At 40.6% G+C, this 15,199-nt stretch overlaps 1 protein-coding gene and 1 non-coding gene across 27 annotated transcripts in view; one reads left to right on the forward strand and one right to left on the reverse strand.

Moving 5' to 3' along the window:
* Positions 1-15,199, reverse strand: part of ABI2 (abl interactor 2) — an 86,825-nt gene that overhangs the window by 13,204 nt on the left and 58,422 nt on the right. For 6 of the 26 annotated variants that reach the window (XM_049773247.1, XM_049773249.1, XM_049773232.1 and 3 more), the window contains 4 exons: positions 14,431-14,528; positions 11,191-11,337; positions 10,302-10,423; positions 3,033-3,191 (listed from right to left, as the gene is read on the reverse strand). In XM_049773247.1, coding sequence (XP_049629204.1) covers positions 3,033-3,191; positions 10,302-10,423; positions 11,191-11,337; positions 14,431-14,528 — 526 coding nt within the window. Of the gene's footprint in view, positions 1-3,032; positions 3,192-8,712; positions 8,893-10,301; positions 10,427-11,190; positions 11,338-14,430; positions 14,529-15,199 lie in introns of all 26 variants that reach the window. The other 20 variants (XM_049773245.1, XM_049773248.1, XM_049773231.1 and 17 more) reach the window with 5 other exon arrangements.
* Positions 4,790-4,922, forward strand: LOC126010026 (small nucleolar RNA SNORA51). Its single transcript, XR_007496167.1, has one exon. It is a non-coding gene; the product is annotated as a small nucleolar RNA SNORA51 (small nucleolar RNA).

Raw genomic sequence — 15,199 nt, forward strand, 5'->3', positions numbered from 1 at the left:
GAGCCTTCTGGGGTGAGTCATGAGAGGCTCACATGAATGGGGACTTCATGCCTGGGACTGACACCTTGTCAGAGATGCTCCAAGCTCCTGTATCTGCTGCTGTGAGATCTTCAGAAGGCAGCAGCAACCTGGAGCCCAGAACCTTGTCTCATACTTAACAGACTTTAGGCCAGGAAAGTCAGTCTTTGTTGTTGGAAGTCACTTAGTCTGTCTGTACTTTGTATTTTCAGTCTGAACTAATACAATTACCAAGTTAGGATTAGACATGTAAGTTATATATAAATACATGTGTGTGTGTGTGATTAGACATGTAAGTTAAATATAAGTGTGTGTGTGTGTGTGTGTGTGTGTGTGTGTGTGTGTGTGTGTGTGTGTGTGTGTGGTGTTCTGGACTTACTCGTGTGTGTGTGTGGGGGGGGGGTTCTGGACTTACTCCTGGCCCTGTGCTAAGGGTCCATTCCTGGTGGGAATCAGGGAGCCAAGGGAGGTGGCAGGGACAGAACCCCAGTCATACACATTCATGGCGCACACTGTGTGCCAGGCCAAGCATGTGTAAACTGATATCGTGTTGTCGCTCCAGCCCCAAGAGTGAAAACCTGCCTTTAGGCCAATTGTTTTTCCCCCAATCACCAGTCTAGGTGGGAGGGAACTGGGGACACTGGCAGAGGGGACTGGACACTGGTGATGGGGTGTGTGGGTGCTCAAATACTCAACCTCAATCATGAACAATTTTGTAACTTTATATCTCACAGTGACTCGATAAAAAAACAAAAACAAAAAAAAACCACCCTTCATTGTTGACAGATGACTAATACATTAATATTACCAGTTCTTTGATTGGATTGTATTAAGGAGCAATGAGAGGGCCATAACAGTCTACAAGTGAAGGCTTATGGACTTCCTGGGGCTGCATGTGTCCCCTCCAAGAATGATCAGGAGAGGATTTTGAGCACAGAATCAGAACTAAGCCTGAGTACTACTAGGTATGGCCATAAACCAATGCCTTTAACTCCCACTTCCCAGCAAAGAAAAAAACGAGTTTCAGCTCTAGCCTTTCATCAGGACCAGCCCCATCTTGACATCAAAACACCTCTCAGCTCCATTCTAAAGCAGAAGTTTTGGGACCAGCAAGATGCGTTCCAAAATGTAGGAGATCTCCATTGTGTGGAACACAGGTAGAGCATGGCAAGACGTGGCCCAGATGGGCCTCTGAACATTTTTTTTTTTTTTTTTTTTTGGGCCACACCCGGCGGTGCTCAGGGGTTACTCCTGGCTGTCTGCTCAGAAATAGCTCCTGGCAGGCACAGGGGACTATATGGGACAACGGGATTGGAACCAACCACTTTTGGTCCTGGATTGGCTGTTTGCAAGGCACAAACACCACTGTGCTATCTCTCCGGGCAAGGGCCTCTGGACATTTAATGGGAGTCCCCAAGCCCCAAAACAAAACTAAAATAAGCCAACAATATAAAGGAAGGGCAAAAAGGCTCACTGCTTGTTTAGACTTTCAATTATTTACAGGGAGACTTTTCTCCAATAGAACTATGAAAGTGGCCATATATATTAAACTGACATTTAAGAACAAGGCAATGCACTTAGGTTACAGAAAAGTATCTGTATATTCAATTGTAATTTGAAGGAAAACGTATTTTTAAATACATTTGAAGCTGGAGCGATCATTACAACAGGTGGGGTGCTTTCCTTGCACACAGTTGACCTGTGTTTGATCATCAGGGTCCCTATGATCCGTGACCACAGAGCCAAGAAAAGTCCTGAGCATTGCCAGACTTGGCCTCAAAATATCATTAAAATAAAAAAGGTAACTTTGAAACAGTTGTATTGGGAACACCTTGGTAAACCACATAACTGAAAATAAATTTTGTTTTAATAAAAAAAAAAAAATTAGGGGCTGGAGCAACTGTACAGCAGGTAGGACCTTTGCCTTGTACACGGCCGACCTGGCATCCCATTTGGTCCCCTGAGCATCACCAGGAGTAATTTCTGACCATATTGCAAAAATAGTATTATCCAATGTCTTCTGCAGAATGCTCACAAAGACAGTAAGGTTTCCCCAAAGGGTGGTCGCCACAAATGGGGAATTTCAGAGCCATTAGATCAGTGCTCAGAAGAGACAGAACAGGCTGCCCACAGGGTGACTGACAGGCTCAGCAAAACTCAGGGGAAAGAGTCACATTCCTGTATCATGTAGGAGTCTAATACTGGCTCTTCTGGGGAAGAAGTTAAAAAAAAAAAAAAAAGGATTATGCTTATTTCCAATTATGCACCAAATACCCACAAAGCAAGTGAAAGACAGCTGTTCTATCTAGATCAATGAAGTTCATCCCAGCCTCCCCAGCATAGGTTTGCTGTGAGAACTGAGTGAGAGAGTGTAAGTCTAGGAGGGACTGAAGTGATGCTACAGAGCGTAGGGTGTCTGCCTTGCACATAGCTGACCAGGTTCAAAACCCAGCAATGGTTCCCCAAGCACCGCCAGGAGTAACTTCTAAACGCAGAACCAAGAGCAGCCCCTGAGCACCTGCAGGAGTAACTGCTGAGTGCAGAGCCAGGAGTAACCCCCAAGGACAGCCTGGTGTGGCCCAGGTATAACTGCAGAGTTACTCTGAAAAAAACTCATTCTATTTTTCCTCTGCCATATGTTAACTCTGTCAAAGTAAACTCAATTTTTATTATTTGCTTTTTTTCATAAGGCAATAATATCCAACTGAGAAAGAAGGAAACCCAGTTTGCAGTATTGTTTTTTAAAGTAAATAACCACTAGCACATTAAAAAAAATAATTTTGTTCTGAAAAGCTAAATTCTGTAACTTTGGAAACCATTGACTTAAAAAGAACTAGAAGCCATATACTTGCAACTTGGTCTTGATATTTCCATTCATCCTACAAATAGTACTAATTCCCTACTATGGTGTGATATCACTGGTAATTAAAGTGTTGTTTTACTTTTTTTTATTCCTGTGACTGGAGATGGTTAATTATAGAAACCATTTTATAGAATGAAGAGAAAAATCTAACCTGGATTCTGGCTATAAAAAGGGCCTCCATTCATCTGGCTCTGAAGACTGGTCTGGGAGGTGATAGAGGGAGGACGTCTGTAGGGCAAAGAACCCCCTATTGTTGGTGGGGTGTGGCGAGTGGCGGGTCTGTTCATGCTGTAGAACTGAACAGGATGGCCTGGAAAAGGAGACACAAAACATGAGTCTGTCATTAAAAGGAAATTATCTCTGACAATAAAGTATCTTAGAAGTTATGCCTGGATCCTAACAATATTATTAAAAGTAACAAAGTTTAGCTAATTGCTCTGTTGACAAACAGATTGCAAGGGAGCACTTACTGCTCAGCGAATATTACATCCAAGTGCAAAAGCAGGAATAATTAGATTAGACAAGGAAAACATGACTAGGTTCCTTGGAAAAGCTACAGAGATGAGTAATACCATTTCATTAAGTTACTAATTGAACAGTTTCAAAAACCACAATTAATTAAAATTTACCACTCACTGACCTCCGGAAAAGTAAATACTGAAAACAAGATGACATTTGGAGAACTCAAAGAAAACATATAAGGTACAGTTTTGTTCTAAAATAACAACACTAGAAAATTCAGGACAGAAAAGTAATTTGTTTAAAGCAAAAATAAACCTCTTTAGTCAATCAAGTATCTCTAAAAAGCTAGATTATTTTGTCTTTAAAAATGTCTAAGAAAATAATTTTTTTTGTAAATTCAAGGCATTTATTTTCTGCCTACAATGTATCACATAAATATACCATATCTATGAATTATAAACCACATTCCTAATTTTAATTATAGCTAGGTACATAGATATATACAAACACACACATATATATACATATACATATAAGATACATACATATATATGCATGTATGTATCAGAGGACAGCGAAGTATCCCTCCAGAAAGAGATCTATCTGCTCCAACTTTGTTCGGTAGACAGTCAAATTTTTCTCTCAATCAAATCTCCTTCTTTTTTTTTTTTCTTTTTTTTTTAAATTTATTTAAACACCTTAATTACATACATGATTGTGTTTGGGTTTCAGTCATGTAAAGAACACCACCCATCACCAGTGCAACATTCCCATCACCAATGTCCCAAGTCTCCCTCCTCCCCACCCGACCCCCGCCTGTACTCTAGACAGGCTCTCCATTTTCCTCAGACATTCTCGTTATTAGGACAGTTCAAAATGTAGTCATTTCCCTAACTAAACTCATCACTATTTGTGGTGAGCTTCCTGAGGTGAGCTGGAACTTCCAGCTCTTTTCTCTTTTGTGTCTGAAAATTATTATTACAAGGGTGTCTTTCATTTTTCTTAAAACCCATAGATGAGTGAGACCATTCTGCGTTTTTCTCTCTCTCTCTGACTTATTTCACTCAGCATAATAGATTCCGTGCACATCCATGTATAGGAAAATGTCATGACTTCATCTCTCCTGACAGCTGCATAATATTCCATTGTGTATAAGAAATTAATAATTTTGAATTTTTTTTAGTCTCCCAATTCACAATACAGACCAGGCAAAGCCTGTCTAGAGTACAGGCCGGTGTGGGGTGGGGAGGAAGGACACTTGGGATATTGGTGATAGGAATGTTGCACTGGTGAAGGGCATACACACACACACACACACACACACACACACACACACACATACACACACACACACACACACACACACACACATAGGAATGTTGCACTGGTGAAGGGCATACACACACACACACACACATATTATATAATAAAAAAAAAGAAAGAAAAGGCCTCCCAATGCTTACCACAGGCTGAGTTCTTTACACTGACTGTATAGAAAGAGGAGGTACAGTAAATGCACCCCATATACACCTTAACCCAGGCCCTTTGCCTGGTCTGTATTGTGAATTGGGGGACAAAAAATGCTTTATTTATTTATTTTTTGTTTTTTTGGGGGGCCACAACCGTTTGATGCTCAGGGGTTACTACTGGCTAAGCGCTCAGAAATTGCCCCTGGCTTGGGGGGACCATATGGGACGCCGGGGGGATCAAATTGTGGTCCTTTCTTGGCTAGCGCTTGCAAGGCAGACACTTACCTCTAACACCACCTCTCTGGCTCCTTTTTTTGAAAATTTTAAATACAAAATGTGCATCAACATTTTCAACCCCAAAGCTATACTTATTTATTACAAATTTTACTCTGTTTTCCCCTCTGGGTACTTTCACAGCTAATGCCAGCTAAAAATTTAACCTTTGCTCAATGCCTACTTCAAAGCAGCCAGCTGAGGAAACAGTCACCCACAAGGATACAGCCACCCAGCTCCATCCCCAGCATGGACTAGTCTGGCCCCTTAGCCCCTACAAAGTAGTATCCCCAAGAGTTTGCATAAACATCAGCTGCTGGTCTAACTCCACAGAGCAATAAAAGGAACATTCCTGAGATGCAATCAGGAGGAAGAAGGGAGGGCAGAGACAGGTAAGGAGGGAAAAAGAAGTGTACCAAGAAAAGGAGAAGGGAAAAGAAGAGAAAATGAGGAAAGGTGGAGGAAATAAGAAATAAAGCACCTTCAACAATATTTTATCATATCCAGGGAAGTCAAAAGGTTTTTACATGACTAAAATTCATTTTCAAGGATTTCATAAAATTTATCAAACTTGGTTAGGATCAATGGAATCATATTAAAATATTACAAATACTATTCAGAATATACCATAATACCTAATCTTAAAGATGATAGCCAAAAAAATCAATAGTGTTCTAAAATAATATTGAACACTGAAGCTTAAATTTAATCCAACATTATAAATAATATGACAAGCAAATAGCTAACACATTATTGTTTAAAAGGTACATTTTATAACTTAAGTCACCAGATACAAATATATCTTTGGCATTTTAATTAGTCAGTAACAAAAATAACAAAAATAGCCTAGGGTTGCATTTATTTATCTATTTTTGGTTTGGAACTACACCGGGCAGTGCTCAGGATTTACTCCTGACTCTGTACTTAGGAGTTACTCCTAGTAGTGCTCAGGGAACCATATGGGATGTCAGAGATCAAACCTGGCTCTGCTGCATGCAAGGCAAATGCTCTACCAACTGGCCTATTACTCCAGCCCATAAGATCATGTTTAAAACATATAACAACATAATGTAGAGAATTTTAAATAGATCTAATCTAAAACCTCGAGTTGTCACTTCTGAGTCTAAAAAATTCAGAGATTCAAAGGCATTCATTACATAAGAGACTATTCATATCATTAGAAAGACATTTACTTTGGTTTCTTGAAAATAAAGCTACTGTTTATTACCACAGACTTAACTAAAAATTCTCAAAGAAGTTGAACAAAGAGGCCAGAGCAGTAGCAAGTGGTAGGGCATTTGCCTTGCATGCAGCTGACCCAGGAAGGATATGGGTTCGATCCCCGGCATCCCAGATGGTCCCCAGAGTCAGCGATTTCTGAGCGCAGGGCCAGGAGTAACCCCTGAGCACCGCTGGGTGTGACCAAAAAAAAACAAACAAACAAACAAAAAGAAGTTGAACAAAATCTTTCCGCTTTTTGTAAGGGAGAGATCACAGATATAATACCTAGAGTATAATTCATAACAGAAAAAAAATCAGGGGCCGGGCGGTGGCGCTGGAGGTAAGGTGCCTGCCTTGCCTGCGCTAGCCTAGGACGGACCGCGGTTCGATCCCCCGGCGTCCCATATGGTCCCCCAAGAAGCCAGGAGCAACTTCTGAGCACATAGCCAGGAGTAACCCCTGAGCGTCACAGGGTGTGGCCCAAAAACCAAAAAAAAAAAAAAAAAAAAAAAAAAAAAAAAAAAAAAAAAGAAAAAAATCAACAAATGTAGGGCCGGAGCAGTGGCATAAGCGGTAAGGCATCTGCCTTGCCCATTCTAGCTTAGGACAGACTGTAGTTCGATCCCCCAGAATCCCATGTGGCTCCCCCAAGCCAGGAGCGATTTCTGAGAGCATAGCTAGAAGTAACCCCTGAGCGTCACCAGGTGTGGCCCAAAAAAAAGGAAAACCCTGCTCCAACCAAAGTCTGTATTATATATTATTGTTTATGGCAATTTTATTCGTAATCTTCCCAAACTGGAAATAATTAATCTGGGTAAAAAAAATCAACAAACCGTGGTATATTCATATAACAGAACATTTTCAGTAATAAAAAAAAAAATAGTGACATCTGCAACAACATGATTAAGTCTGAAAGTATTACGTTAAAAAAGATCTAAAAGACTCCACAGTTGGAATCATGGACACTCCCATTTACACATTACATTGAAAATCTTTTCAAAGGTTAAACTTTAGAGATAAAACAAGATCTAGGGCCAGAGAGGTGGCCCTAGAGGTAAGGTGTCTGCCTTGCAAGTGCTACTTTGGACAGACCGCAATTTGATCTCCTGGCATCCCATATGGTATGCCAGGAGCAATTTCTGATCGCACAGCCAGGAGTAAACCCTGAGCATCAAATGGGTATGGCCAAAAAAACAAAAAAAAAAAAACTAGATCCAAGAAAAGAATTGTCAGAAATTAGAAGTGAAAGGAAGGAGCAAAACAAAGTCACACGTCTATAAAATATGGGAATAATAGGTCCTTTTTACCATCCAGACTAGAAATGTAGTGACATTTGCCAGAACTGATAGGACTACACACTGGAAAGGATACATTTGTAAACAAATTATACCTTAATAAAAATGAAGGAAAAATAGTTGGTGATTCAAAGACACTATAAAAAATATTATATTGATATCAGCTGTCAAGGCATTTACCTTGTTCTGTATTTTTATAAAGCTGCAGTTATCCATTCACAAAACAAATATTTATTCAGTGTTAACAACTGGAACCTGTTACTAAATTATGATTTCATTAATAACATGCTTACTGACAGGTCACAGTGATATCCTTTTGGAGCCTAGCACCAGTTTCAATAAGTGTTTATAAAGCTGCAGGATTTGTATAAAGGATCTTATATTTAACTAACTAGATGGATTTAGCAGAATTCTAAGCAAATAAAGAATGATCCATGTTTACATTTATCCACTGTTGAAAGTTTTCTTAAAAAGCGCTATTCAGAAGCTATCTATTTATTGGTAGTTAAGTTGATGCGCCCATTTTTATATCTTCCACTAATCAAGTAGCATCACTATTTTAACTTCACAAAATAAAGTTTGGATTCCTATTTCAATTATTTTGGTCTTAACAAGCCACGATTTTAAAAGTTGTTCATAAGCGAGTTTCCAGATGGACTGTAATTTTAAAATAATACACCTTAAGTTAACCTTAAGTAACAATGAAATCTGAAATTCTTTAAAAATTTCATCATTTGTATTTCCAAGGCTATTAGAGATAAATTCTGTTAGAATTATAAATTTTGCGTTCAAACATCAACCTCCCAATTATCGCCGAACTTTTCTTTTTGTGAATGGCTTAACTGTAACAACTGGCAATGACCACTCTCCAAACTGAATCACAGACCGCCTATAGTAAATGCACAAAGAAAGCTGTAAAACTTGGTGCGCTGTTTCAAGTGAGAGTACACCTGAATGGATGGACACAACTCCCCCATAAGGGCTCCCCTGGGGTCCTGTGTCATTTCCACTTAGCCCACTATGATTCAGAAATGTCGAGATAACACAGAAATACAGCGGGAGGGAGCCACAAGAAACAGAGGACCTTGCCCAATAATGGGTCCATACTCACCTGAAGGGGGAGCAGAAGAAACAACAGGGGGAGGAGGAGAAGTGAAGCCATCAGCGGGGGTCTGGGGCGCCCCGGCAGCACCATCTGGGGCAGCGGAGGAAGGGGCAGTGGCAGAGCCGAGAGGGGCAGGGGCAGGTGCAGAAGTAGCAGGAAGGGGAGGAGCAGCGGCTGAGCCGGGGGCTGGGGAGAGAGGATGGAAAGGTATCAGCTGAGCACTGGAGGCAGCATGGAGGGTTAGAAGAGGCAAGAGGCTTTAGTCAGAGAATCGAGCCTTAGACCATCATCAGGCTACCACCGAGGGAAAAAGAGAAAAGCATTTTCATAAAGTGAATGAGGCTTATGTTAAAGGATTATTGTATTTGCGGCCAATTCAGGATGCTCGAGGAAGGACCAGATTTTTCAATTCACACACATACACACCAAAAAATAAATAAAAAACCAAGCATTTCTTTTTTTTTCTTTTTTTTTTCAAGCATTTCTTTTTTACCTGAATGCCACTACTCTAAAAGAAATGTGCTCCCTTCATACTATGATTTTTAGCATAAAGTTCTGTAAATAGTATATAGGACTACACATAAGCAGAAAACAACAATATTACATTTCTAATCATATAAATCAGAAAACACATACATCAAGTACTGTTATAAATACTGTTATCAGGTAAAAAAAAATAATTTAGAAAAACAAATCTGGGGCCTAGAATGATAGTATAGCAGAAAGGGCACTTGCCTTGCATACAGCCCACCAGGTTCGATCCCAGGCATCCCATATGGTCCCCCAAGCACCGCCAGGAGTAAGTCCTGGGTGCAGAGCCAGGAATAACTCCTGAGCATCATCAGATGTGGCCAAAAACAAACCAATTTGCAAAAAAAGTATAGTTTTTAATAAAGCATCATCAAATATTTGTCAATAAACTATTAAACAGTATTCTTTATGCTTAGTTTTGATTTGGGGGTGCACGCAGCAGAGTTCAGGGTGAACCCCTTGCTCTATGTTCAGGGATCACCCGGTGGTGCTCAAGAGGCTCTCTGGAGCTGGGGAGCTGATCCACATTGGCTGCACACAGGTACGCAAGCACCTGACCACCTGTACTATCTTCCTGGCCCAGAGCCTCGTGCATTGAAAATTAAATTTTAATTAACTTTGTGTGTCCTTAAGTTAAGGAGAAAAGAGAATGGCATTTCAGAGACTAAAGAGTCATAAGAGCAAAGTCTAATTTAACTGCCAGGATTACTTTTGTGATTTTTCCCCCTACTCCTCTGCTACCAACAGTCCCTGTGTGTCCAAACGCTTGCAGTGCTGGGTTAACTATGTAGTTCACGCCCGAAATCTCGCCATTCGCAATACCAGCACCAAAAAACACCAAACCACAAATAATGAAGCCTACACTTACACAGTACTTGCTTAAAGATAATAGATGCAGAGAGATTTCCCAGCAATCATGGAGTCCTAAAGGGGAGAAGAAGGAGAAAAGCCTACTCCTGAAGCCAGCCCAGTGCCACTGAAGGGGGAAGGAGTAGAACAGAACTGGAACCCAGAGGGGACGGAGGGGGGGGGGGGCCACGAGTGGGCTGGGCGCTGGAGCCTACCTGGAAACACGCTGGGAGGGGAGGGCGTGGGCACTGCGATGGGGACCCCCACGCTCCCGCTGCCGCTGTTCTCCCGGCTGCTGCTCCGGCTGCTGGGGTGGCTCCCCCCGCTGCTGCCGCTGCTGCTGGAGGGACACAAGCGGCCACACGTGAGGACAAGGGACACTGTGACGAGCCAGCACTTCCCCGGGCTCGAGGCAAAGACAGGCTACAAGGACGAGGCTTCCCACAGGCCCCCTTCAAGGAGCAGGTGGGTGAGAAGGCGGAGGAAGAGGCTGAGCTGGAAGAGCCCGAGTCAGACCACTTCTTGAGAGCACAGGTTCAAGAAACGGAGGGAAAATGTGCTACGTGGACAGAAATGGTAAAAACAAGGGTACAGTCTTGCACTCCGGTAGGATGCCTGTGTGAAGAAAACGACTTTCGTAAAAGGTGACCCAAAGGAAGGGTTCAACTCCTTTGATCTGCCACGACACAGACTGACCTACTATCTACGTATCACATATGGCTGTTTACAGGGTCGAGTTTTTCATCTGTAAAGTTCCACCAAAACAAAAATCCAACTTGAAATTTCCCAGACAGGATTATAATTTTGTTTTGTTTTGTTTTGTTGTGTGTTTTTAATCAGTGCTAACTAATCATCTTGTAGAGACATGTTTGCACTTTTTTGTTTGCTTGCTTGTTTTCCTTTTTTTCCTTTGTTAACATCCTGCCTGCTCAGAAGTTGCACCAGAAGATGAGGAGAGAGAAAAGGAATCAGATGAGGTGGGGGAAGTAGAGTGAGGAAGAGAGCTGAGTGCTGGGGGGAAATGAGAGAGCTTTAACTGAAGGTTAAGACGTCGGCAGGTGATGGGCTGTGAGCGGCCCGGGCCGTGATGAGGGAGAGAAGTACCTGTACGTTCGATTTCTTTGATTCACAGAAGCTGTCCTCACAGGGCTCTGCTGCGAGGGGGCCATATTACGGGTTGGGCTAGGAACGTAATCATTAGGTACCACTGGGGGACGGACGGGCTCCAGTGTGCGGTAGGGGGAGTGCCGCCTACGAAAGAAGAGTGATGCACGGTCGGATTAGCAAAGGTGGGCACCCCAGCCCGGAGCTGCCAGCCAGCCAAACGCAATCCCCACCGGGGACCCACACTGTCATTCACTGTGTCCCTGCGGGAAACACCATTCAGCCAGCTCCAGCTGGACGTGTACTCTGGCTTGTGAGGTCTCCTTGCTCAGTGCTCTATGCTGACTGACACCACTTTGCTCCTGCATTCTCAGAGAACGCCAAGGTTCTCCTACCAGGTGAGTCAATGGGTGCCCCCAAATCCCCATTTTTTAGAGGGGGGTCAACAGTAGTGAGTGAATGCACGGGCTTTGAACTACTAGACTACACAACCCCCACACACAATCCTTTGCAGCCAAGGCACCTCATTCCTCTTTTTGTTAAGGCTGCAGGGGTCAACATGGGTGGTACTGGGGACCAGGTTGGCTCTTGGGGTTGCTGGGGAACAAGCCGAAGGAACCACACCCAACAAAGCGCAGGCCGCAGTGCTCAGAGTGCCCAGTGCCTCCCACATGGAGGTATGTGCTCTAACTCTTGAGCCACACTGCTGGCCCTATTTTCCTTTCTACGCAGTAAATAAATAAGTGGAAATTAAACTAACTACATGCCTGTCTTAGAAATATACAATTTAATCTCATTTTCTCTGTCTCGGGACTGTCAGAGGTCAGTATTTAAAACAAAATGAGGGGAAAAAATAAGGCCTGTTAAACTTTATCTTAGTTACTTTGAATTGTCAAATGCCAGGCAAGATGTTTATGGACTGATTTGCATTTTCCATTTCTCTAAAACTCTTTCCTATTAAAGGGAGAGAATAAGAAAGCACCTGAGAGGGAAATAAATGTAGATCAGAATATTTGTGAATACTAAGCTAGTTATCTCTCAGTTTCCGAATACTTTTATGACAATGAAAAATATTCAACAAACAGGAAACTAACCTTTATAGAGGTAAGACCATTTTATGGCCTTTAAAAGGATAAAAAATAGAATTCTTAAGATGTAAAAACTAAATTCTTTCTTTTCCTAAAACTGATATGGTTCACCTGACTTTTTGTATTTATAATAATTCACTCTCCCAAAAAACACCCTTGAAACACTGTTCTCTTTGGCTCTTTGGTTATAGATGAGATCACATTGTAATGACCCTGTCCATTATATTCTGAAAATGTCTTCGTCTATAGATCAATAGCTAAAATAAATAAGGGGCAGTGGATGAGATACTTGAACAAAGGAAGAAAACTCAACTGCTGAGTACTTTGGGTTTGCAATACTAAACAGGGGTTTAGGAAAACATGATGTCAATATAGAACAATGGGAAAAACAAATGATTTCTACATATCTAATTACCAAACGACAGAAATGTTCTGTTTCATTCATGAAAAGAAACTTACCAATCTGAGATCTATATGATGAATGCAAGATAAAAACAAGGTGAAAAAAACCAGGGCAGACAAACAAAATATGACAGGGTTAGGCAAAAGACAGTGTGAAGGCCAAGTTCCAGCATCAACCAGTAACTCTGGTCTCCAATGACCTTACAGAATCCTTAGTCAGTCACACACACACACACACACACACACACACTCTCTCTCTCTCTCTCTCTCTCTCTCTCTCTCTCTCTCTCTCTCTCTCTCTCTCTCTCTCTCTCTCACACACACACACACACACACACACACACACACACACACGTTCACGTGCAAGTTCGCAAACATGACATACAAATGAGCAAACATTCAAAATTTGAGAGAAACAGAAAACCTTATTTTAAAAACAACAATGAATATCAGATAGTCTACTATTTTATTTTTTGGGGGTGAGTGGGTGGCAGGGCGGGATCAGAACACCTGTTAGTGTTCAGGGTTTACTGCTGGCCCTATCCTGAGAATCATGCCTAGCAGTGCTCAGCAAACTATATTCAGTTAGCCATAAGTAAAGACCCTTACCTGCTGAACTATCTTGCCAGCCCGTTGCCAATATTCTTGATTTAAAGGTAACAAAACCTCTTGGGTTTTACACATGTTAGAAATAAAATGCTCCACCAAAAAAAGTAAGACAAATACTTCCTCTGACCTTCTTTCTACAATTCCTCCTGCACAACTGTCAAGCTTAATATTATGTTCTCTTCTTTAAAATCGAACCAGAATAAAATTATCCTCTTCCTGGCTGGAATTGATTTTTATTTTTGGCTTCCCTTGTCTCCTTCCTCCTCCTTTATATCCCAACTCATCTTTGTCCTATGCAAAATACACAGTGCTTGATTAGGTCATTTTGGATGTGTGTTTATTGGAGTTTAGTATTGTTGATAATCCTTTTTGGTTTGTTATTTTTAGGTTTAGACTTTTATGTTTTGGTGAGGGGGGGGCCAAAAAGAATGTCAATGAAAACTTTTTAGTATATATCATAAAGCCAATGATTGTCAAAGCATTTTGTCTTATCTTACACAATTGTTAAATATTCCAATTTGTAGTACAGAGAATCTAAAAAGTTGTTAGAGGACAGATATTAACCCACTTTTACAGATGAAAAAACAGAATAAAAGACTTTACACAGGAAGCAGGAGCAGAGATGAACCATAATTTTAGTCATTTAGCTTCTGTGCTCTATGGGTACCTGCCTATATGATGCAATATAAGAAAAATGTCAAAATTTCCCATTATCTGACCACTTCTGCCAAAAATCAACTCTGGAGCCCAATTTTATACAAGGGCCAAGTTTCATATCCTCAAAATGCAAGATACACATAGTTTTGTGATCTATTATATTCTTCAGGAAAACAATCTGAACAATAGCTTTAATATAAAAGACTCAAGAACTACTTATAAATGAATCAGAACACAATTTATAATAAATCAAGAACTTGGGCTAGAATTTTACCTCAAATTTAGAAATTACAAAATCTTCAAAACAAAATGTTCTTAAAGTTTTAATATTAAAATGTCTGATGTCTGTCCCAAAAGGATATGCATAGCATGACAATTCTATGGAAATGTTCTCTTATCAATACTTAAAACATTTACTTATACGTAGTATGAGCTTTCACACAACACCACATGAAATAGTTTTCCATTTTAGTTGCATACTCACCCAAGTGTCCCTTTCCCTGACATTGGGGGGCTGGGGGGTTTCTGAGTTGGAGGTGTTGTTCGAGGCAGCCCACCCATCTTCATGTTCTGGGTACTCACCTAAAAAATGTTGGAGAAGTCAACTTAACTTACATGCAGTGAGACAAAGTACTTTTTGGAAATCACGTTATGCTACTTAACAAAAGTGGGGAAGGTTTGAATAGGGAAAAAAAATTAGAGGCCATGCATTTCATATGCAGTTTCTAGTTTACTAGTATTCCATAGTTGTACTCAAAGGACTCTTCCTAATGTTTTGTTTTTCAACTGATTATAAACTTGTGTGCAAAATTTATACATTAATTTGCCACTAGGGCATCACACCAACAGATCACTGGTTCAATTATTTAAAGATATACACTTCACTGAAATTAAGGATAATGATAAAACTTGTGTTTTAATGAATAACAACACAATCAGTAACTACATCCTAAAGTAATTGCTTTTCCTAAATAGAAAAATCATTTTTAAAAAAATACTAAGTTTCTAAGTAAAATATGCAACTAGATTTTTTCTACCAAAATTAGAAAATATAAAATAAAGTTAAATTACAGAGAAAATTTTAGTTTTTAAACTGTGGATCAGCTTACAATTCCAATTTCTTTAAATTTTTTTTTTTTTTGAAGAAATCACCTACCTGAAAACTGCTCAATGTTAAGAAGTGCTCCTGAACATCTGACACAGGTGATTACAGTTGTAGTATCTCATTCAAGTGTGAGCCCTAGAGAAGCCAC

The sequence above is a fragment of the Suncus etruscus genome, chromosome 5 (genome assembly GCF_024139225.1).
Source record: "Suncus etruscus isolate mSunEtr1 chromosome 5, mSunEtr1.pri.cur, whole genome shotgun sequence".
Taxonomy (NCBI): Eukaryota; Metazoa; Chordata; class Mammalia; order Eulipotyphla; family Soricidae; genus Suncus; species Suncus etruscus.